The 24,057-nt window shown below is 52.5% G+C and overlaps 2 protein-coding genes across 3 annotated transcripts in view; both read left to right on the forward strand.

Moving 5' to 3' along the window:
• On the forward strand, positions 1-15,798 carry LOC114637858 (myocyte-specific enhancer factor 2B). Of its 2 annotated transcripts, none has more exons than XM_028786168.1 (9): positions 1-34; positions 13,007-13,087; positions 13,392-13,595; positions 13,863-13,997; positions 14,400-14,529; positions 14,645-14,778; positions 14,911-14,995; positions 15,116-15,203; positions 15,375-15,798. In XM_028786168.1, exons 2-9 carry the CDS (start codon positions 13,034-13,036, stop codon positions 15,592-15,594), a joined length of 1,050 nt encoding a protein of 349 aa, XP_028642001.1. In that variant the 5' UTR covers positions 1-34; positions 13,007-13,033; the 3' UTR covers positions 15,595-15,798. The 2 variants fall into 2 exon arrangements, with proteins under 2 accessions (XP_028642001.1, XP_028642000.1); XM_028786167.1 differs by having other exon boundaries at positions 3-63; positions 15,375-15,594.
• Positions 15,799-20,416: 4,618 nt separating this feature from the next.
• The window catches only part of Tmem161a (transmembrane protein 161A), a 10,214-nt gene continuing 6,573 nt past the window's right edge, over positions 20,417-24,057 (forward strand). Inside the window, exons 1-2 of the mRNA XM_028786119.1 lie at positions 20,417-20,466; positions 22,252-22,355. Coding sequence (XP_028641952.1) covers positions 20,464-20,466; positions 22,252-22,355 — 107 coding nt within the window. The 5' untranslated portion in view covers positions 20,417-20,463. The remainder of the gene's footprint in view (positions 20,467-22,251; positions 22,356-24,057) is intronic.

The raw sequence follows: 24,057 nt of genomic DNA on the forward strand, positions 1-24,057 counted from the left end.
GCAGTAGGCGCCTGGACCGCGCAGTGCACAGCAGGTGTGGCCGGCAGGGACCGGACTCCTGAGGTTTGCGCGGGTCTGGGGGTGGGTGGGATGTAGAGGGCGGTGTGTGTGTGCGCTGTCTGAGGGTTAGGGGCCTTGCTTTCAGGAGTGTTTGCGGAGTAGGGTCTTGTCTAGCCTAAGCTAGTCTGGAAGTTACCACATAGCTCAGTCTAGACTCAAACTCACGGCAGTTCTCCTGCCTCAGCTTCCAGAGTCCTGGGATCAGAAGCGTGTGACCACTAAATTGTTGAAGGTTTCTTTCTTTTTTTTGGGGGGGGGGGTTGGTTTTTCGAGACAGGGTTTCTCTGTGTAGCCCTGGCTGTCCTGGAACTCACTCTGTAGACCAGGCTAGCCTTGGACTCTCGAACTCAGAAATCCGCCTGCCTCTGCCTCCCAAGTGCTGGGATTAAAGGCGTGCGCCACCACTGCCCGGCTGTTGAAGGTTTCTTATTTCTCTTGAGAGAAGGGGGTTTAAGACAGGTCTTACTCTGTAGTCCAGGCTAGTCTGAGATTCACTATGTAGTTCAGGCACAGTTCAAACTCAAAGCAGCCCTTCTCCCTCAGCCTTCCAAGTGCTAGGATCTCAGGAGTGTGTCCACATTCCACTGTTGGAAGTTTCGGTTGGCAATTTGAGAGAGGGTTTCACTCTACAGTCTAGGTTGGCCTAGAAGTCTATGTTTCCATGCATGGTGCTGCATGCCTTTAATCCCAGTCAGGCATATCTTTTCGGGCTAACCTGGTCTACATATCGAGCCCTATATCCTGAGACCTTGGGATTGGGAGGAACCCAGTTCAGGCTAACCTAGAACTCATGGCAGTGCATCTTTGGTCTCCCGAGTGCCAAGATCACAAATGTGTACCCTGGGTGGTTGTGTTTGTGGTTTTATTTGTTTTGGGTAGAGGGGAATTGAGAGATTGTGACAGGGTCTTTGTGTGTGGTCCAAGCTGGTCTCAAGCTTTCATCAATCCTCTTGCCCCCGTTTCCAAAATGTGGGGTCACAGGTGCGTTCCTACTTGAGGCTGTGTTTGAAGTTTTGGTGATGGTTGGTTCTGTGATGGCACTGCATCTGCGAGCTGGGGCTTCTTAGGGTACACACCACTTGACGTTCATTGCCCCTGTTTTCCTTCAGGCATACACATGGGCATGGAAGACAGGATGAGGGCCACCCCTTGCCCTATGCTTGTGCCTTCCTTAGAAACCTCATTAGGAACAACTTACAGACCTCTCTGAGGCAGTGTCCCTTTCACAGTCCTGACCCCTCCCCACCTCTCAGTCTCAGAGCAGTGGACATAGTGACCCCATCTTTGCCTGGCCCCAACCCTAGATGAAGACCGAGGTCAGACAGAGCTTAGGCCTCCACCGGCTTGTGTGGGACTTGTAAGGGCTGCGGCCCTGCGGGACTGGGGACAGTAATTCTGACAGTTGGTGTGGGCAAACCTGGGTTCAGTGGAGTCCTCAGTGGGCAGGAGCTGGGAGAACACTTAACTAGAATCTACCAGTGAGGATCTGAGGAGAATGCTAGGAACGTGTGCAAGTTCCCAAGTCCATCCACAATCAGTGTTTTGGGTTTGATTGCTAAGGCTTCAGGGGCCTCTGAAAAGGCCCCTTGCTCCCTCCAGACTGTGTCACCTGGTCCCTAGCTGAGAGCAGAATAAAACTTGTCCTGAAGGGGACAGAATTTGGGGACACATAAGGCCTTGGAGCCACCTGAAAACTGGTTTGGATTTTTCTCTTTTTGCTTTAAAGATTTATTTTTTTATCACTTTTAATTCTATGTATGGTGCAGGGAAAGGGTACATGTAAACAGCTGGACTGAATCCCTGGAGCTGAAGTTTTGAGCCATTCGCTGTGGGTGCTGGGAACCAGACTTGAGTCCTCTGTAAGAGCAGCATGCACTCTTAGCCACTGAGCTGTCTCTCCAGTCCAAGAATTTTGCCTTTTTGAGCCAGGGTGTCAAGTTGCCCAGGCTGGCCCTGAGCTCCTGATCCTTACCTGGGATGACGATGTGAACCACCAGCCCAGCTTATAATGCTAGATTTCAGAAGAGAATCCTAAGGGCTGGTAGAGACATCTAGCCCTCTTGGAGAAAAACAGCGCTCAAAGCCACTCCTAGGTTCTTGAGAGAGTTGAAGCCCTGGGAACAGCCTCTGCACCCACCTTGCATGCCGTCCCGTTCTGTCTGCCTTTGTGACCACAGCAAGGCAAATTGAGCCCAAACTTGGCTTCTTTGGGGGTTTTGTTTGTTTGAGACAATCTTGTATAGCCCAGGCTGGCCTCAAAGTTGCTTTGTAGCTGAGGATGACCTGCCTGCATCTCACAGCTGGGATGGCAGGCATGTGCCACTATAGTGGCTTTGCCAGGAACATGCACTCTGTCCTGACACAGTCTAGGACCCAGATTGTGATCCCAGGATGACAATATCGAGCCTACTTCCGAGCTCGTCACAAGCAATTGCTGTAGAGTGTGGCAGGCTGATGCTGGGACCCAATCCTGCTCCTAGCTGGGAGCCTGGGAGTCTTGTCACCTGGCACTAGGAGGAAGTCCACCCTCTCTATATAGGAGGACCCATCTCTTGTAGCCATCCTGCTTCTGTGAGGGAGGACGTGTGTGGACGGCATGGGCAGACAGTAGGCACTCAGCCACAGTCGATACTGTGAGCTGTTTCCAAGCAGAGGTTCTGGGGAGGGCTGCTTGTCCAGACACCTTCTTCTGTAGGTATTAGTTCACCCCAGGTGAGGTGAGGGCTCAGAAGGGAGCAACAATGCTGGTTAAGACATGGCATCTACACAGCTGTGGACTCCAGCTTCTCCCATCTTCTTTCCCTGCCTGCAACCCTGGTCATCCAGGCCGCAGCTGCTCCTGATGTGGGCCGTCCTGGCCTCCTGCCTTCAAAGCCTCTCTCTCCACACAGCCACTACATCAAGAAAGGCGAATCAACATACCCTTCCCATAGTGCTCTACCCCTGCTCTCCACTGTCTGCAGCCCTCACTCACCCTGTCCAACATGGCTGAGGCAGTGGACTTCCCCCAGGGCAGGGAGCAAAACAGCCAAGTGTCTTGGTTAGGAGCAGGCATCAGCATCAGCCTCAGCCTCCGCATCAGCACCAGCACCAGCCTCCCTCCTCAGGACCTTTGCACTGTCTCTACTGTCCACTAGGCAAGCTAGGACCTAGATGGCATCCTTCTATCCTCAAGACAGGCCTTCCTGGACCCTCTGTCAAAGCCACTCTCACAGTCACATGCCTCAGTATCCCCCTCTCCCCTCCTCTCCCCTCCCCTCCTCTTCTCTCCTCTCCTCTCCTTGATAGGTCTTATACAGCCTAGGCTACCCTCAAATTCAGCGTGCAGCTGGTCCACCCACCTCCACCTTCAGACTGCTGGATGACAGGCATGCGCCACCAAAGAGGTGGTGTTATTTCCACCCCTTCCACACAGACCTCCTGCAGGCAGACACAGTTATGTATCTGCCATTGACTGGCCAGAGGGGAACCCATTGTTTGCCCACCCCCTTGCCTGGGTGTCCCTAATATTTCTGGGCATACAGAGGAGGACACAGGATGCCTCCCACACCTCAGCTCACGCTCCTGTCTGGTATGTCTTGGGGCTTTTTGAGGCCATGGGTACAGTCCCTTCTGCCCAGTGCTGACAGATGTGTTAATTTCCCAAGCAGGGAGGCCTGGGCCTCTGAGGACCAATTCCCCACAGGAAGATCTTTCTGTGGAACAAAGAAGGAAATCTTGGGCTGTCCCTGCAGCCACTGTGGAGGCTCATGGGACAAGGCTGGGGGCCTTGGGTGCCCCTAACATGGGACAGCAAGATTCGGTTCCGAGCATGAGTCTGTTCTTGCTTCTGGGGCAGTGGCCTTGCCCAGGCAGGTCATCACACCTGCGCTTTGCCTTTTGAGATAGCACCTCTCACTGAACCTGGAGTTCAACATTTTAGCAAGACTGGCCCACCATCAAGTCCTGAGGATCTGCCTGGCTTGTATGTGGGTTCCGGGGCTCAACCTCCTGTCCATATGCTTACCCACACCCTACTCATACTGAGACTTCTTGCCACCTCCCCCGCCACCCCGTTAGAATTGAGTTTTATGTTATGTGTAGGGTTTTTTTTTTCCCTTTCATTTTGTTGCTTATGTTTTGAACCAGGATCTCACTACGTAGCCTTGGCTGGGCTGGAACTCACTAGGTAGACCAGGCTGATCTTGAACTCAGATATCTACCTGCCTTGCCTCCCAGTGCTAGGATTAAGGGTGTACGCCACCAAACCGGGCTTGTTTTGTTTTAATATGAGGTCTCACTTAGGCTGGCCTTGAGCTCATTATGTGGTTGAGGGTGATCTTGATCACCCTTAGTGCCAGGATGACAGGTGTCCACCACCATGGCTGTTTTCATGGGGTGATGCCGATAGAATCCGGGCTTCATGCATACGAGGCAAATACTACCAACTGCATAAGAACACAGTCTTCCACTGTTGGCCACAATCATCTGTGGCCTTAGGTTTGTGCTGTGTGCCATGAGGTCCTTAAAGGGAGACCAAGAGCAAGACATAGAACTCACCAACACGGGGCTTAAGTAGCACACACAGGGCCCCCACCGTGTCAACATATCTTCAGGGTCCAAAAGAAAACAAAAACAAAAACAAATTGGAACAGCATTTGATGGCCCTTGAGCCTGCTCTGGTCAGTCAGCCAGTGGCCACTAAGGCTCCTGACACAGTGTCTGTCCCTCTGAATTCAACATCTGTGTCCCCCACCTTGAGCAGACCTGATAGATGTCAGAGGGGTCCTAATCGGGCCTCAGTCTCCTCCGTGATGGGCTCAGGGACCCTGAGGGGCCTTCCTAGAATTCTGGAAATGAAGCTTGTCCCACCAGCTCATGTCTCTCAGCTCCTCATGCTAAATGCTAAGCACCCATCTCAGGAGGGAAGCCTGAGCAGGGTGGAGCCCCCCCAGGGACAGGACCACCTGTATCTGGGGATGCTTGCATGTCACGGAGACCAGCCTGGGTTTGGAGGTCTGCATAAGTCTGGGGAGGTGAGAGCTATTGAGGGAGATTCATGTACCTTTGGAGGGTACGTGTGTTTGGGGGTCTCTTTGTGTGTCTTAGGGGACTGGCTGTTTGGGACAGTCTGTGTGGTGGAGGCTGCATACGTCTGAGGATTGTCAGTTAATGTTTGGAGAGTGGTGTGAATTACAGATATCTCTGGTTTTGTTTTGTGAGACTGATTTCACTGTAGCCCAGGCTATCCTGGAACTCATTATTTAGCTTAGTTGGCTTTGAACTAAAAGCAATCCTCCTGTTTCACCCCCTGAGCTCCAGGATGACAGATTCTTTGTTTGCTTATAGGCTGGGATCCAGAGTGTTTGGGGATCCATTGTGCTATATACCCGTGGAGTATTCTCCAAGTGTGAGTGGAGTCGCTTTCATTCTCCCTCTCCGAGCGCCCTTTATACCCAGAGGCTGAGCAGGGGTGACCCCGAAGCCATTTAAAAGGGCTGGGCTGCGGGGCACCCCTGGGCGGCCCAGACTGACCAGGTTTCGGTGGTTAAGCAGCGGCTGCTGCGGGGAGGGGGCGGGGAGCTGGTCACAGTCACTTGCTCAGCCAGGCAGGCGCTTGGCCCAGAGCTGCGGTGGGCGAGACCCCGCCTCCCGACCCAGGCCCCGCCCATAGAGGGCGTGCCGTCGGGTGTGGTGGCCAGGAGATGGGCAGCTGGGGTCGCTCTCAGCCTCTGGGGCCCCCAGGAGAGGGCGGGGTGGGGTCCCGGCTTTCCAGGGGGCGCTTCCTGTCATCGTAATGAGGAGTCCTGGGAGCAGGTGATGAAACCGCAGCCTGGGTTGCGTGAGGCCGCGTGTCCCGCGGGCCTGGCTCCCCACCTGCCTCTCACTTCTGCTTTCTCTGCTCACGCTGGGCTGTGGGTCCCTGTGCAGCGCGGTGGCCCATCACGAGGAGCAAGTCGGGAGCTAGACGTGGCCTGGGACTCAGCGCCCTGAAGTCCAAAGTTGGCTTCTGAGAAGGAAAGGCAAATCGAAAGCCCTTGGGGTAGGGGGAGACAGTGTTTCTAACCTTCTTTCATTTACAGGTGGGGGAAAACCGAGGCCTCGTTGGGGTCAGAGGTAGAAGGTCACTGGGTCTCTTAGTCACCCTCATTTCAACACCTGGGGACCCAGAGGGCTCACCAAGCTAGAGAGGTGATAGTTTGTAGTTTGGCAGCCTTTCAGGCAGTTTGTTGATGGACTTCCTAACCCTATCTCACCAGACAGAAGGGTTCAGTATATGTGGGGAGGCATGTTTTATTTTATTTTAATTAAAAAAAATTACATCCATAGCTAGGTGTGGCGGTGCACGGCTTTAACCCAGGAGGCAGAGGCAAGTAGATCTCTGAGTTTAGGTCAACCTGGCACTTGGAACATGAGTTCCAAGACAGTTAGGGCTTACATAGTGAGACCCTGCCTTTAAAACAAAACTCTAACCACCGCTAATTTATCTGGGTGTGTGCTCACCATAACTGGTGTGTGGAGCTCAGAAGACAGCTTCCAGGATCCTGTCCTGTGATCACACTCAGCTCATGAGGTTTGTCAGTCTTCTGCCCTGGAAATGAGGCCCTCCTAGCTCTATTGGATAGCAGATGTGTTTACTGCCCCTCACCCTGTATGTCACAGAGAATTTCTGGTTTTCCAAGCACTTTGCCCCCTTAGTTCTCAGCCCTGAGACTCTGGCTCTTGGCCCACTCAGGGTATATGGGTCACCCACATAGCAGTCCCTGGTGTCCCCATGAGCCCTCCTCCGTGACTGCTCTCACCAGCAGGCAGTGCTTCCTCCAGGACCCAGCCCCGCCTCTCCCTGTCACATTGGTCTGGGCCTGGATGGACACTGTCCCTGTGGCAGTCATGAGCCAGGAGACGCATTTTAGAATATTTTTTAATTTCACCTTAGTTAGTTAATTGATTTTAGCCCAGGCTAGCCTCCAACTGCCTATGTAGCCTTGGATGCCCTTGACCTCTGGATAATCCTCCAGCCTCCACCTTACCAGTGTGTGTGTGTGTGTGTGTGTGTGTGTGTGACAGGCGGCATCCATCCCTGCACAGCTGGATGTCCCTTCCTACCTGGACAACACTTGGCTGTGGAAGGCTCCTCCCCAGCTCTCAGCTTCCTCCTTATGCCCAACAGTGTGCTGCCTCCCCCTCCCCACATTCTGATCACCCCAACATCTGGAGCTGAGGCAGTGGGGTCCGTCTGTGGCTGGGTAATTTGCATGGAAGTACAAATAGGTCTGCTGAGCCCTGGTGGCCGCCTCCGCACTCTGCTCCACACCTGGGCCACAAGGGTCTCCAGCCCGTGCTGAGTGATCAGAGATTTGCATTCTCTCATGTATTTCTGGGCAAGGTGTCCACTGGGGGAGTCTAAGAGGAAGTGTACAGGGAAGCTAGGGGGCAGGGCTCTCAGCCTCAGCTTTCTCTCTGGTGTTGTGTGGAGGCCAGAGGTCACCATGGGGGCAGGGGTCTCCCTCAATCACACTACACACTTTTTTGTTTTGTTTTTCGAGATAGGGTTTCTCTGTGTAGCCCTGGCTGTCCTGGAACTCACTCTGTAGACCAGGCTGGCCTCGAACTCAGAAATCCACCTGCCTCTGCCTCCCAAGTGCTGGGATTAAAGGCATGAGCCACCACTGCCTGGCACACTTTTTTAATTCTTTAGATAGAGTCTCACTATGTAGCTCTGACCAGTCTGGAACCCATAGAGGTCCCCTGGCCTCTGCCTCCCAAGGGCTGGGCTTAAATGGCTTTTCCAATTTTTAAGGCAGTCTTTTACTAAGTTTGGAGCTCAGTGCTTCAGCTTGCCTGGCCAGTAAGCCCTACCTCCTCTCTCCAGGGAAGAGAGGAATTGCCCTTTCTGTGGGTGCTGGCCTTCATGCTTGGGCAGCCACTCAGATGGGGCTCCCCAGGAAAGTCTGAGTGTCATCCCAGCACTCTGGAGCCTGGGGTAGGAGGATCAGGAGTTCAAGCCAACCTAGAGGATATTAAATGCTGTCTCAAAAAATAAAGTAAAATAAAATAAAAGGCTAGGAGTGGTGGGTGTGTGCCCTTAGTCTCAGAACTTGGAGGCAGAGGCAGGCTGATCTCTTTGAGGTGCAGGCTATCCTGCTTGACATAGCAAATTCTAGGTCAGCCAGGGCTATATAATGAGACCCTGCCCCAAAAGTAAGTGAATTAATTGATCAGTATTGGGACTGGTGAGATAATGGAATGGGTAAAAATGTTTGCCATCATCCCGATGACCTTAATTCGACCCCTGGGACCCATGGGGTGGAACGATGACCGACTGGCTCTTGCAGGTGGTCCTCTGACCTCCACACATACTGTAACATATATCTCCCCATAAAATAAATAATTTTCTTAAAAAAATTTAGGGGCTGGAAAGAAAAAGCATTGAGTGATTAAGAGCCCCAGCTGCTCTGATTAAGGTTCTGGATTTGGTTGCCAGCACCCACTTGGCAACTTGACAACAGTCTGTAACAGCCGTCCAAGAGAATATGACTCCATGTCTACCTCCTGAGGACACCAAGCACACACGTGCTTCCAATACACACATGAAGTCAAATGCACCCATGGACAGACCAGGTGGTGTCATGCCTTTAATCCCAGCACTGGGGAAACAAAGGCAGGCAGATGTCTGTGAGTTCAAGGTCAGTCTAGTCTACGTAGTGACACCCTGTCTCCACAAAACAAAACCCCAAATCACTCTAACACATAAAAAAAAAAATTAGTAGAGAGCTGAAGAGATTTCTCAGGGTTAAGAGCACTCACGAGGTTGCTCTTCCAGAGGACCTGGGTTCAATTCCCAGCACCCATGTGGCAGCTCACAACTGTGTGTGATATCTGGGCCTCCTCAGACACCAGGTAGGCAGGCATATGTTACACAGACAAAACAAACATGTGAAATAATAAATTAATTTTTATCACAGTGAAAACAAGTAAAGGCAGCCAGCTGTGGCTGGGTTTGGGCTATGGCTCTGGTGGTAGAGCATCTGCTTGGCATGCATGAAGATCTGGGTTCCACACTCAGCACTACACAGAAAGTAGAAGCAGAAAGATGGAGTTCAAGGCATCCTCAGTTATGTAGTAGTGGGACCAGCCTAAGCTATATGAGACACTGTCCCAAATTACAGTAAGAAATGAAAGTAACTTTTTAAAAAAGTATATTTTGGCCGGGCGGTGGTGGCGCACGCCTTTAATCCCAGCACTTGGGAGGCAGAGGCAGGCGGATTTCTGAGTTCGAGAGTTCGAGGCTAGCCTGGTCTACACAGTGAGTTCCAGGACAGCCAGGGCTACTCAGAGAAACCCTGTCTCGAAAAACAAAAAAAAAAAAAAAAAGTATATTTTGCTGGGTGTGGTGGTGTATGTCTTCAATCTGAGAATCAGGAGTTAGAGGCAGGAGCATCTCTGTGAATTCGAGGCCAGCCTGTCTATGTAGTGAGTCCCAGGACAACCAGGGCTATGAGAGACCCTGTCTCAAGAAATAAAAATAAAAAGCCAAATGTCTGTCCTCAGTGACAGCTAAAATCACCTTGTCTGCTTGAAGCAGAGTCCCTGCAGGCCTGCAGCGCCTCCTGTGTCTGTCAGGGCCCTTGCACCTGCTCTTCCTTCTTCTAGGAAGTTACTGCCTCTCCCTGCCCTCGGGTCTGTGTTCAGAGAGAGCCCCCACATCCCTTCTCTCTGCACCCCACCCTTCGATCCTCCCCCTCACCATCATCTCTGCCTCACATCTTCAGGGCAGAGGGAGATAGCCCAATGCCCCAGGTCCAAGCATGGCCCGGTTCTCACGGGATCTGAAGTAGGAGACCTTTCCAGAGTTATCTTGGCTGGGGAACCTCCGGTCCAGTGCCCCTCTTCAGCCTCCAGGGACCTGACTGGGTTTTAACAACATCCCAGCCCTGGGAAAGGCCTGGTTCTGGCTAAGGGTTAAAATTAGCAAGGAGGTTAAATTTAGTGAGAAACCGGAACTGGGGCCCCTGATGGCCCTGGAACTGCTGGTTGTACTCACCTCAGAGACCCCAGCTCAGAGACAATAGAGGCTAGCCAGGGACACACAGCATCTCACCTCTGCTACACTGCTGGCTATACAGGGTTCCCAGAGGGTGGGAGCCACAAACCAGGAAACAGCCATGGCTAGCTTCACTAGCTAGGTCTAGCCTTGAGCTTCTAATCCTCTCCCTCCACATTCTTAGTACTGAGATGAAGTGCCATGATGTTTGATTAATATTATTTTTGAACCCCGCTATGTAGGTCTGACTAGCCAGGAGCACCAAAGCTCAAGGAATCCCCTGCCCCAGGCCCTGGAGTGCTAGTATCACTGGCGTGAACCATTTGACGCCTCCAGATCTCGTGCACTTTGGGCTTATTACTAGCCAAGGGTGGCACTGGGTATGCTGTGTTTATCTGGGCTCAAGTCAGTGGGCAGAGCCTGAGCGAGAGGCATCCCTACAGGGAAATGGGTGCACCAGGCCCATGTGACCCTGAGATGACACGGTCCCTGTCTGTGTATCTGTGTAAATGAGAGTCTCAGCCAGTTGTGAGGCAAGAGAGATTGTATAGCCCTCTAGTCTATGGAGGGGACTGTCCCTAAGAGGGTAAAAGCCTCACTGTCTGTCATCTATGTCATCTATGTCATTATGAAAGAGCACCAGAGCTACCCAGTCCCCAACACAGGGGCCAGCTTCTGCTACACAGCAAGTTTGAGGCCAGCCTGGGCTATTGGAGAGCGCCCGTCTCCTAAAAAATAAAAAATGGAAAGAAAAGAACAAAGAAAAAAGATCCAGTTAGCTGAGAATGATCAGTTACACCTTTGTTTCTAAACTGTGTCCTAGGCCCAGCCTTCAGCCTACCTGGCCTGGGTCTCTGTGAGTCCAGGCTTTCATGCAGATGTAGTGCCCTCGGCCAGTGAGTGTCCCTACTCGAGCTCCGTGTGTGTGTGTGTGTGTGTGTGTGTGTGTGTGTGTGTGTATGGAGGGGGTGCATCTGGAAACTATCGGTTGGTGTGGGATACCATTATCTATTGCTTTCTGAGCTTGTCTGTGTATCTGTGCGTGTGTGTCTGTGTGTGCTTTGCTCCAGTGCACATGTGTGTATCTGCCTCTGTGTGTGTGTGTGTGTGTGTGTGTGTGTGTGCTTGTGTGTGCACTCACAAGTGCACAGAGGACACTAAGCATCCTGTTCTGTCAATCTCTACCTCATTCTTTCTCAGACAGGGTCTCTCACTGAACCTGCATCTCAATGGCCACCAAGCCTCGTGCTCCTCCTGTGTTCTCACTCAGCAATGGGGTTAGACATTAGCACCCACATTCTCACGTGGGTCCTGGGATTCAAACTCAGGGCTTTTACACACACTCTACCCGTCTCCCTAGATCCTATGACATGGTTTTGAGACACTGTCATTCACTAAGCGGGAACTTGCTCCTTTGACCAGACTGGCTGGCCTAGAGCCTGGGGGTCTGCCTGGCTGGGCCTCCCAGTGCAGAGACTGCAGACTTGTGCTCTTGGAGAATGCTGGGGACTCTGGCCCTCACATTTGCACAGCAAGTGCTTTACTAACTGAGCCATCTCCCTAGCCTCCCTGCCCTTGGGGCAATCCCACACTAGCCCAGACTAGCTAGAGCTCCTAGACTCCAGAATCTCCTGCCTTAGCCACCGAGTGCTCACACCGTGGTGTGTCACCCGTGTGCAGCTCAGAAGCCTTACCTTTTCTTTTGTTTGTTTAAGATAAGTTCTCACCATAGCCCAAGCTAGTCTAGAACTCCTGGAAACCCCTCCAGGGAGACCCAAGATCCCCACCAGGGAGGCCAGTGGCTCCTCACATCCCTGTATGGATCCTTTGGTGGAGCTCCCAGGTCTTCCAGCCTAAACCAAGCAAACAGGGGTGAGTTTTCTGTGATTCTATGCACCAGGCCTTTTCCTCAGGCCCATGCAGAAAAACCACAGCAGTGCATTTTCCCTCAGGGAGTGTGAGGGCCACATTTGTTCTGCTGGCACTCTGGAGGCTGAGACAGGGATTTCGAGTTCTGGGTCAGCCTAGACTACTTAGCAAAACCACATCTCAGAACACTCTCCCTCCAGGTGGAGGATCCCCCAGGCCCACATAATGTGTCACCCCATGTGTGGAAATGTCCAGAACAGGAAACTCCACAGAGCCAGAAAGCAGAGGGAGTAGGGGAAGGGAGAAGAACAACTACTGCCTTGATGACTATGGAATGTTCTGGAATTAGACCAGAGTAATTACACAGTATAGAAAACCACACAGTATGCCATATAGTCATGCCAGTTAACATAGTGAATTTTACACTAAAGAAAGAAAGGAGTTGGGTGTGGTGATGCATGAGTTTGGGGCCAGCCTGGTCTATATAGCAAGTTCCAGGACAACCAGGGCCACATAGATCCTGTCTCAACAAAAAAGAGCATGTGAGATGGCTCAGCTGGCAAGCCTGCCTAGCCTGAGTGCCTGAGTTCTGTCTGCAGGACCATTGTGGTGGGCAGAGGGGGCCTGATGGTTGTCCTGTACCTCCACGCATCCTCAGAGTGGTGCCCATGCGCACATGCATACACACGCAGTGGGTGTGTTCCACATCTATTCATTGCCCAGAGCACACGCTAGTGGTCCTTTCCATTTGAGCAAGTGATGTCCTCCATCTTCCCTGTGGAGCTGAGGCTAGTCTGGATCCCAGCTTCTTCCTGCCCCAGCTTCCTGGGTGTAAGGAAGTGCACGGACCTCCACATTGCATTGCATTTATTGAGCATGTAGTACACCTGGCTGGTGCTGAGTAGGGACTGCCTGGATTAAGTGGCTCCTTCCTTCTTCCTGTCATTTGTTATACTGGGACTGGAAGTGGGCAGGACCAGGATCAAGGCTGGGTACTGTCGGCCTCGCTCTGCTCATGCCCTTTTACCTCTGTACCTCTGCCCTCTCTTACAGAACTGCCACTCTGCACAGCCACCCACGATGGGGAGGAAAAAAATCCAGATCTCACGCATTCTAGACCAAAGGAATAGGCAGGTGAGTTTCCAGGTGGCATTACCATTATAGGGGGAGTGGCATTCTGGACAGGGGCGCATCCAGGCCAAGGTCAAATGGTCTTGCAGAGAAGTCTGAGTCCTGAGGCCACCTTGGAGAGTCTGAGTGTGACAGAAAGCGTGGTGTGTTCTGCCCAATCTTCCTCTCAGAAGGGAACTGGACACTTGGGTAGAGTTGCAAATACAGAGAAGTCTCCCAGGTTCAGATGGAACTGAAGCAGAGACGCTCCCTCTGCAGCCCTTTGGGGACGCCCTCCTTTAACCCGGTCTTCGCGGCTGTGGTGCAGGTGACTTTCACCAAGCGCAAGTTCGGGCTGATGAAGAAAGCTTACGAGCTGAGCGTGCTTTGTGACTGCGACATTGCGCTGATCATCTTCAACAGTGCCCAGCGCCTCTTCCAGTACGCGAGCAGCGACATGGACCGGGTGCTGCTCAAATACACCGAGTACAGCGAGCCGCATGAGAGCCGCACAAATGCGGATATCTTGCAGGTACCTGAAGCCACCTGCAGTCCCCAGGAACATCCCGGCCGCTGTGTGACCCTGTTAGTTCCTGATCCTTTCCTCTGACACTATAGGGACTTGAACCTTGGGGGAACTCACAGTGGTTTTAGTCCCTGGGGTCCATCTGGAGCAGGCCACGCCCATCTGTATCTGTCTGCAGATTGGCTGGGGAAGGTCTCTCTTAGATACCTGAGAACCAAGTTCTAGGAGTCGGGTAAGATCGGAGGGCCCACCTGTCATCTGTTGTTCCCACAGACACTGAAGAGGAGGGGCGTGGGCCTTGATGGGCCCGAGCTGGATATGGAGGAGGGGCCAGAGGGTCCTGGAGAGAAGCTGCTGAGAACGCTGGGAGGTGACAGAGGCTCTGCCTCGCCCCCGCCTCGGATCTATGTAAGAGGACTTCCCTGTTCCTTCTTCGACCCCCACCCCACACCCCCCAACACACTTCTAATACAGAGTTTGAGTTTGAGACTTTGGGAGTAGTGATAAAAGGCCAGACAGGGGAGCCACCCGTGTGGAAGGCAGTCTTGTCCTGCGTGGGTGAGAAATGCACTTTATGACCCGCGCTTCGAAGGACAGTAACAGTTCAGCAAACGAGTCTTCTGCCACAATTTCTCCGATGATCCGACACCCCATGGTCTGCAGAGGGAGACCTCAGCCCTGAACCAGGCTATGCAGCTGAGATGGTGCCCACCCGGCAACCCCCCTTGGCTCTAGGCCTTAATGTGGGCCCAGAGACGTCTGAGGCACAGAACCCGCTCGGCCTCATTCTCCCCCCCTTTCTGTCCACAGCCCGTGGCCCCCGCAATGTCGGTCTCAGAGCTGTCATATCGGGTCCCACCCGCCACTCCAGGCTGTGATCCCGGCGGGCTGGGGGAGGCCCCGTCGGTCCACAGCCGCCCGCCTCACTTCCGACCCCCGGGTGAGCATTAGGAGCATGAGGGATGGAGCGCGGGGAGGGCAGAAGGGCACGGGGACCCCGGGCTCTGGTTTCGATGGTGACAGCCCCTCTCTTCCTGGGTCTTTGCCTCCCCCAGGTCTGGGACACCCCATCTTCTCTCCGAGCCACCTTGCGGGCAAGACGCCCCCACCCCTGTACCTGGCGACTGATGGGCGGAGGCCAGACCTGCCCCCTGGCCTAGTTGGTGCCCGAGGGGGACTGGGCACCTCGGTGAGAGGGAAGAGAGTTGGAAGAGGATGGAGGAGGAAGAGGGGAAGGAGGAGGGAGGGAAGAGGGAGAGTGGAAAGAAGGAGGCAGGTGGTCACATCTGGCCTCAGTTTTTTCTTTTTGCTGTCCCTGCAGAGGAGTCTGTACAGCGGCCTGCAGAGCCCCGGTGCCCCGGGCCCCGCTCTGGGTAGCTTTGCCTTCCTACCATCAGGCTCCGCAGGTGCGCCCAACCCTGACTTGCCTGCCCGTTGGGGTCCCTCGTCCCGTCCCAACCCAAAGTCCGGGAGTGGGAGGGTTGGAGAACTGACAGAATCTCCGCTCATCCAGCCTCTGCCCGCAGATTGCAGCCCGGGAGACGCAGCTCAGGTCCCCTTGCAGCCCTCGCCCTGGCCACCGATGAGGGACACGGTGGACCCCGCCCGGCCAGTGTGAGTTGGGTGCCCCCTGGCGGCCAGGAAGGAGACTCACCTGGACCGGGCTGAGGGTGGGGCTGTGAGATTTAGAGGGGACTGCAGAACTATGGCCTGCTGTAGCCTTCCTACCAATATATATTGTGTGCCTCTCCCCTTCCTGCCTCCCTCCCTCTATCTCTCCAGCAGTGCCCGCAGTCTGTGCGAGGAGGGTCCCCCAAGCCGAGGGGCCTCCCCTCCCACGCCTCCGGTCAGCATCAAGTCTGAGCGACTGTCTCCAGTCACTGGGACCTCTGGAGACTTTCCCAGGTCCTTCCCCTACCCGCTGCTCCTTGCCAGGCCCCTGGCAGAGCCACTGCGGGCCTCGGCCTCCCTGCGCCGCTTGACCCCTGACAGCTGGCCACGGTAGCGCTCCAAGAGGTTCCTCCAGCCTCCACAGAGTCCCAGAAGTCTCAGGCTCCCTGCAGCGCCAGGAGGGCGAGGGCACCCAACGTGTATCAGTAATGAGGCCCTGTCCCTTCTTGGAGGCCGCTGCATCAATAAAGCCCAAGGATTCGGGAGGGCGCTGGGCAGCCCCCAGCTCAGAGCCTCCCGAGTCCGGGATAGCCACACCTAGTCTCCCCAAAGGTCTCATTTTTGCCTACACTGGTTTTGGGGTGCACGCCACAGGAACGGATTCCAAGAAGAAGGCAAGGTGGAGGGTGGGGTGACCCAAGAAGGAGCCACAGTCATTGCCACCAAGGGCGGGCCAGGAGGTCTGAGCTGCTCCTGGAAGTGTGAATTTGGGATGAGGCCACAGCCATATCACTGTGGTAGGTGAGAGTGAGTAAGAGTGGGTTGCCTGTGGTGACCAGAAGTTCTAGGACAGCCTGGGACAGAGAAGACTCTGTTTTAAAAAAAGTAAACAGGAGGCCACTCCAAGATGGCTCAGGGGTGAAGGCACTTGCTGCCAATCTTACCGACCTGAGTTCTATTGCTGGAAGTTCTACTGGTGGAAGGCAAGAACCAGCTGCCTCTAAGTTGTCCATTGACCTCGTTACATGCAGGTGCCCCCCCCAAACAGATACAAAAGAACGAGTGAGGTGAAGACAGGATGGCTGGGGCTTAGTGGCCCAGCTCCAGCTTAGAGGCAGACCCTGTCTGAAGGGAATAAGACCCCCAACTCCTTTCTGTGTCCTCTCAGGCTGTATTGGGACCGTCCCACAAGGAGACAGACTTAAAAGACAGACATAAAATACGTAAACACAATGAAAGGCTGGAGCCAGGGCTTCGGGGCTGCACTCTTCCTCCTTCAAGTGTGTCCTAGGCTGAAGAGATGGCCCAGCAGGTGTGACGCTGGTTATGTGATCATGTCACTAGGAACCCAGTGGGTCACAAGCCCAGGGTTCCACAGACACTGTTACCTAGCTCTGCTGCAGGTTTGCTGGCTGATAGTCTAGCCTAGGAAATTCAGCCTCCGGTTCAGAGAGAGTCCCTGTCTCAAAAGGGACACCCGATGTCCTCCCATAGCTTCTGCCAGGGAACAGGCAAGCATACTGGGAGCTCGCACACATACACCTAAATGATGATTACACAGGAACACCTTTTAGTTTTAAGGGGTGGGGTCCCCTAGGGCAAGATGCCTCCGCTGGAGGAGATGCACTGGCCAGCTCTCAGTTCAATCCCAGGAGGAAATGCACGTGGTGGAATTAGAAAACCGACCCCACATATCGTCCACTGTGGCATCACCACACCTTTCCCCAGTACGCAGGCCAGCATTTCTCAACCTGTGGGTCACCGAAGATCATTGGAAAACACAGATGTTTACGTTACAGTTCATAACAATAGCAAAATTACAGTTAAAAGTAGCAACAGAAGTAATTTTATGGTTGAGAGTCACCACAACATTAGGAACTGCATTAAAGGGGGCTTCCTGGCATTAGGAAGGTTGAGAACCACTGACATCAGTTAATGTTAAAAACAAGATATTAAAAATGGGTTTCTAGGCTCAGCTCTCTCCTTCCGCCCAGGCCTCCTGGTCTCCGTTACGACACCACATCCTGGAGCATGCTCCAGGATAGAGCAAGATTGCTTGTGTGCTTGGGTGGTACTCAAGGGGCCTCTGAAACTCAGTAATCATCTTCTGCCTGGTTATTCCTGGCTTCGACCTCCCCTAGCTAAGTGCCTCAGACACCACTGGGGTTGGGGGCAGGGGATTAACTGTGGCCTTAGGCCACTCAGATCCAACACTAAGAAACAAAATCAGTGAGCACTCAAGACTGAAGCCAGGTTGTGAGGCCTAAAGGGCCCTGGGAGAGGCCTTGGGGTTCTAGAATGATCCTCAGGGCTTCCACAGCCCGGACATTGAGCCAGGAGGGCATGAGGAGGAGTCTGAGAAACAAGCAGGCCTGGGAGGTGGGGAGTGGTGTCCTATGTCTTTAATTCCAGCACTTGGCAGGCGAAAGTGTCAGATTTCTGAGTTAGAGGGCAGCCTGGTGTACATTAAGATCTTACCCTGGACTACATAGCAAGACCATATCTGAAAAAGACACCACACCAGAGACTAGGCCAGGCCAGACCAGGCCAGGCCAGGCCAGATCAGGCCAGGCCTGGACCCTGAGGTTGATGCAGAGGCCGTGGAGGAGCAGCTTCCTGTTTTCTTCTTTTCCTTTTCCATTCTCTTTTTGTGTTTCCAAGGCAGGGTTTCTCTGTGCAATAGCCCTGGTTATCCTGAAACTCAATCTTTAGACTAGGGTGGCCTCAAACTCATAGAGAACTGCCTGCTTCTGCATCCAGAGTTCTAGGATTAAAGATGTGGGCCACTACCCCTGGCCTTAGAACCCAGGACCACCAGCCCAGGGATGGCACCACCTGTCATGGGCTTGGTCCTCCCACATCTATCGCTAGTTTTAAAAATGCCCTACATGCTTGCCCATGGCTCAGCCTCACGGAGGCAGTTCTCAATCAACATTCCCTTCTCCCAAACGACTTTAGCTTGTGTTAAGTTGACATAAAATTCCAGCACACTAAACTACCAGACCAGACCATGAATGCACCTCAAACATGGACAGGAGTTTGAAAAAAGCCAGGTGTGGTGTAGCAAGTTTGTAACTCCAGCACTGGGGCACAGGGGACACCCATCTTCTGTCAACAAGACATTCTGAGTCCAGAGGGTCAAAGTCACTGTGAATGACCTCACACGGACATCCACATAGGTTCATAAACATTGACGAGACCATTGCAGAGGCAGCACAGTCAGCTGTATGGACAGCATCCCATGAGCATGTGCCCCATAAGACAGCCAGATACCTAAACCGGTCCAGGACCTAGAGATAAGAGCTGCCTTTCCTCCTCCAAGCCACCAGGGGGAGACTATAGGGTCCTAAGGTGACAGTTCTTGTTCAAGCTTTATCTGAGACTGAGGTTGTTGTACATGATGCTTTTGCTTGGAAAAGCCAAAACAAACCGGGGACTAACAGCTCAGGGCACTCTAAGGTTCACAGCCCTTCTGACCCAGCCTCCCAAGTGGTGGATTCCCTGTGAGCTCCACTACCCCACCCTGTGGGTCTAACTCTAGCATTTTCTATTACATGAGCCCAAATCTTCCTTTTGTTGTTTGAGCCTTTTGGAATTTATGTTTTAAGATTTATCTTTTTGAGCTGGGTGGTGGTGGTGCATGTCTTTAATCCCAGCACTTGGGAGGCAGAGGCAGGCAGATTTCTGAGTTCGAGGCCAGCCTGGTCTACAGAGTGAGTTCCAGGACAGCCAGGGCTATACAGAAAAACCCTGTCTCGAAAAACAAAACAAAACAAACAAACAAACAAACAAAATTTATGTTTTTGAATCAGAGCCTCACAATGTATCCCTTGCTGGCCTGGAACTCATTATGAAGATCAGGCTAGCTCCAAACTAACAAAAATGGCTTTGCTCTGTCTCGCAGGAGTTAGGAGTCCTTTCTGCTTTTTAAATTTTTGTTTGTTTATTTTGTTTTTTTAAACAGTCTTAAAATATGAAGCTCTAGTGGTTTCAATCTGGCTATGCAGCCTAGGCTGCCGTTGGTCTTAAAACATCCTCCTGTCTCAGCCCTCTAGGAGAGTAGACACCCATGTGATGCACTACACCTGGCTGGCTGAGGAGTGTGTGGCTCAGAAAATTGAGGTGCACACACGGGCATCCAGGCTCCTCTCTGGATTGAGGTGGTGGTGTAGGGAGTTGGAGAGGTCGCTCACACAACACAGGCCTCGCCTTTGCACAGCGGCTCCACCCCCAGCAATGAGAAAACTGGCCAGGCATAGTTAAAGACATCTGTCACTTGAGCATTTTAGAGCTGGAGGCAGGAGGTCAGAACCTCAAGGTCATCCTTGTCTACACGGCAAAGTTCAGACCCCCTACTAAAACCAAACAGGGCTAGCAAGCCTGTTCAGCAGGTTGAGGCTTTTTCTGTGAACCGTGAGTTTGATCCCCTGGAGCCCACATGATAGCAGGAGAGAACTGACTGTAGCAAGTTATCCTGTCCTCCACACACACACAGATAAATAAGCATAGTAAGAAACAACCCCCGTCCCACTCCCCCAAGTAAAAACAAAACGGGCTAGAAAGTTGGTTAATTGATTAGGATTGAGTGCTGCTTTTGCAGGGAACACGTTCAGCCTAAGCCCTCTTCTCAGTCTATAAACACCCACATGTAGCTTTAGGTTCAAAGGATCTGGCCCTCTCCTCTAGACTCTAAGGACTGTAGCCACGTGCACACATCCACAAAATACAGACGTACTAGAAAATAAAACGAACCTAGTAGTGTGGTAGCACAGGTCTTTTTAAATCCCCAGTACTCAGGAGGCAGAGGCAGGCAGATCACTGACTTGGAGGCCAGCGTGGTCTACAGAGTGAGTTTCAGGACAGACCAGAAGTTACATAGGGTCTCGGTGTCTCTCTCTCTCTCTCTCTCTCTCTCTCTCTCTCTCTCTCTCTCTCTCTCTCACACACACACACACACACACACACACACACACACACACACACACCCGCGCGCGACAAGGTAGAAAAGAGAAGTTACATAGGGGCTCTGTCTCTCCCACACAAGGAAGATAAGGAAGAAAAGGAAGGAAAAGACAGCAGACAGAAAATCTCATGCTCCAGCTAGAACTACAATTTCCAGCATGCATTGCGGACACCCACCCCATTCTTAGCCCGATGACTGACTTCCCAGGATGCTCGTCAACAGCATCCTGTCTCTAATTGGCCGAGATCCTCAGCGCTTCCCCCGTCCAGCCTGGTGCCAGTGTGCGCCCGGGGAGTGGACATGGTGAGCAGGCCCTCTGGGATCCCGGGACGGAGGACGGCCTGGCCGAGCCGAGAGGGACCCCCGAAGGCTTCGAGGCCTCGCGGGCTATTGGAAGTGGCGTGTAGTCAGTGGTGCAGGACGCGGTGGGAGGTGAAGCTAGGGCTCTGGTCTGGAGTAAGGGAGCTGGGATTGCAGTTGTCTTTGCTTTCTGACAGGGACCCATGTAAGCCGGGGTTGTACTAGAACTTATTCGTAGCCTATGGGGACCTCGAACTTCTGATTCTCCTGCCTCCAGAGTGCTGAGATGACAAACGTGTGCCACTATTCACGGCTTTCTGTTTTTCTTTTAAAATATTTTTTTTATTTTTCATTATTTTATTACATTTATTTATGTATGTATGTGCACCACGTGTGTGTGTGTGCTGTTCTTAGAAGCCAGAGGAGACATGTAGGATGATCTACCAAATGGGTGCTGGAATTGAACCTGTGACCTCTGGAAGAGCAATCTGTACTCTTAACCACTGAGCTATCCCTCTAGCATCCCGCTCCTTTTATTTTATTTATTTACCTATTAAAAAATTATTTACAAAGGGTCTTACCCGTTGGTGTTGATGGACAGTGATGGCAAACACCTTTAATCCCAGCACTTGGGAGGCAGAGGCAGGCAGATTTCTGAGTTCGAGGCCAGCCTGGTCTACAGAGTGAGTTCCAGGACAGCCAGGGCTACACAGAGAAACCCTGTCTCAAAAAACAAAGCAGAACTGTATACCAGCACACCCAGCTCACCGTTTATTTTTAATGACCAACTGGTTTTAATATTAATCTGTATTTCATGTTAATTGGGTATGATGCCAGAACACTGGGAGGCAGCTCTAGTGACACATAGTGTATATAATTAGATAATTACAGAAATTAGTGCTGTGTCAGGCAGGGAGCCTGACTTAGCTTCCTACTGAGAGATTTGTGAAGCTGTGCTCTGGATTGTTGCTGGGCTGTAGTGGAGAGCTGGCATCTACTTATTTGGTTGGGTGTTCTCCTAGCATGGACAAGGCTCATCCCTGCACTGCACAAGCTGGGTGTGGGTGCACACCATCACCCCAGCACTCAGGAAGTGGGGACAGGAGGGTCAGCAGTTCAGGGTCACCTTCAGCTACATTCTGAGATCCAGACCAGCCTGGGGTATAGGAAATCAACCTACCTGCCTACCTACCTACCTTCCGTTCTTCTTCACTCACTTTCTTCCTTTGTTTCTTCCTTTGTTTGTTTGTTTGTTTGTTTCTTTCTTTCTCTCTTTCTTTCCCCAGATATTGTTTCTCTGTGTAGCCCTGGCTATCCTAGAACTCCTTCTGTAGACTAGGCTGGCCTCAGACTCAGCGATCTGTCTGCATCTGCTTCCCAAGTGCTGGGATTAAATCCATGATTAAACACCGTGCCTGACATCCTTTAAACAAATAGTTGGGTGTGTTGGCTCTGGCTTTTAATCCCAACATTGGTGAACCAGAGGCAGGTAGATTTCTGTATGTTGGAGGCCAGCCTGATCTACATAGGGATAACCAGAGCTCACAAAGCAAACAAAGTATTTAGGGAAAGGGGTTCAGGACTCTGATGGCGGAAGCAGGGGTCACAACCAGGTTAGCTGCTGGAGATGTCTAAGACTCTGAAGATAGACTCTGGCCTCACACCCAGTGTCTTCTGAGAGAAACAACAGAGCCGGAGGCTGGCCCTCCCCACCCATCCACCTTCTCTATAAATAACCTATGTTACTTCAGGGAACGTGAAACTTTCTGATTAGAGCTTTCCCTTTAGGCGGTCCTTGGAGTGCAGCTGGTAGTGACTCTGTTCACTGCCACCCTCATGCACAGGATGGCCCCACACTGCTCCTTCGCCCGCTGGCTGCTCTGCAATGGCAGGTAAGTGAGGTAATGTCCCACTGCCCGTGTGGCCCTGCCCAGGTCACCTGGTGCATGTTGCTTCCGTTATAAAAATATTCTTCTTCTTCTTAATTATGTATAGGTGTGTATCTCCGTGTATGGGGTTGTGTACTCGTGTGCAGATACCAGGGGAGGCCAGAGAGGCATGGGGGTTGGAGTTACAGGCAGTTGTGAGCTGCCTGGTGTGGGGACTGAGAACCCAGCCCAGGTCATCTGAGGAGCCCCCAGTGCTCTTATCCACTGAGCCATTGCTTCAGCCCCTGGTTTTGTGGTTTTTAGACAGAGTCTCACACTGTAGCTCAGGCTGCTTGTGAAAATGTGGCAATCCCTCTGCCTCAGCCTCCCATCTGAATTTCAAAACAGATTTCTTTTCAATTGTGTGTCACATGTGTGTCTGTGTGTGGTTTGTGCCTTTCCTAAGTGAAAGTTGCCAGTTATGATGGTTGTGGGCTGCCCAACATGGTGCGGGTACCTCGAGGTGGGGGTGGGATCATCTAGAACAGCAAGAGCTTTTAACCAACCGCTGAGCCACCTCTCTAGCCGTCTAAGCCACCTCTCTAGCCGTCTACAGTCTTTAAACTTTACTTTGATTTACTCTTCCTATTGTGTGTGCACTGTTTAGGTGCCCACCCTGGCACTTGTGTGGAGTCAGGTTGTAACGTTGGTCTTCTCTTTCCACCTTAAGTAGGCTTTAAGTAGCCAGGCTTTGAGGCATGGTCTCTACAGAGTCCTGGCTGTCTTGGAACTCACAGAGATCCATCCGCCCGCCTCTGCCTTCTGAGACCTGGGATCTAAGGCATCCACCACTGTTGATGTTTTGTAATGAGGCGGGGGTGCGTTAGCGGGCCCATGAGGTACCCGCTATACAACCAGTTAGTATAAAGTGAGGTATGGGAGGGGGTAAGAAGGGAGTGGAGGCAGAGAAAGGGGACAGAGAAGGACAGAGAAAGAAGGGAAGAGGAGAACTTGGGAAGGGGGAGAGAGGGAGTGGGAGAGACAGAGACATACACACATGCCTGTACCTGGCTGTTGGCTGTTGGGCAGAGCCTAGAAGAAATGCTAACAACTATGCCTGATGTCTTTAAAAAAAAATTTATCTGAGTACACTGTAGCTGTCTGTCTTCAGACACACCAGAAGAGGTCATCAGATGTGAGCTATCAAGTAGCTGCTGGGAATTGAACTCAGGACCTCTGCCATCTCTCCAGCCCCATCCTTTGATGTCTTTAAAGTACACCTTGGATCTGTCTTGACAACAGAGCCCCACTCCCCCACTCCCCTCCTCCTGGCCTTTTGTAATCCAGCTTTCTCCTGTGCTTCCTGTTTTGGCACCTGGACCTTCTGAGGATCTGTTGGAGTGGTTTCTTTTCACAAGAATGGCAGGGCCCCAGAGAGTCAGCGGACTCTTCAGCCAACAGGGTGTCCTTAATTCTCAAGGCCCCTGTGGTTGGATTAGTTCCCCTCATCTCATGTTCCCAGAATTCCCCTAGCTTTGAGTACACCCATGCACCCTGGTTCATCTTTCTACAGGGCTGCCCCCGCCCCAGCTCTGCCCCCGCCCCAGCTCCGCCCCCGCCCCGCCCCCGCCCCAGCCCCGCCCCTCCCCGCCCCACCCCAGCTCTGCCCCTGCCCCGCCCTCGCCCCAGCTCCGCCCCTCCCCGCCCCACCCCAGCTCTGCCCCGC

This window comes from Grammomys surdaster, unplaced genomic scaffold (genome assembly GCF_004785775.1).
Source record: "Grammomys surdaster isolate TR1022 unplaced genomic scaffold, NIH_TR_1.0 125429, whole genome shotgun sequence".
In the NCBI taxonomy this organism is placed as follows: domain Eukaryota; kingdom Metazoa; phylum Chordata; class Mammalia; order Rodentia; family Muridae; genus Grammomys; species Grammomys surdaster.

Bases quoted from the DNA above. Each gene is read 5' to 3' on its own strand.
- LOC114637858 (XM_028786168.1), top strand. From the start codon at position 13,034: ATGGGGAGGAAAAAAATCCAGATCTCACGCATTCTAGACCAAAGGAAT. The intron at 13,088-13,391 runs GTGAGTTTCCAG...GCTGTGGTGCAG, and splicing joins TAGACCAAAGGAATAGGCAG to GTGACTTTCACCAAGCGCAA. The intron at 14,530-14,644 runs GTGAGCATTAGG...TGCCTCCCCCAG, and splicing joins GCCTCACTTCCGACCCCCGG to GTCTGGGACACCCCATCTTC.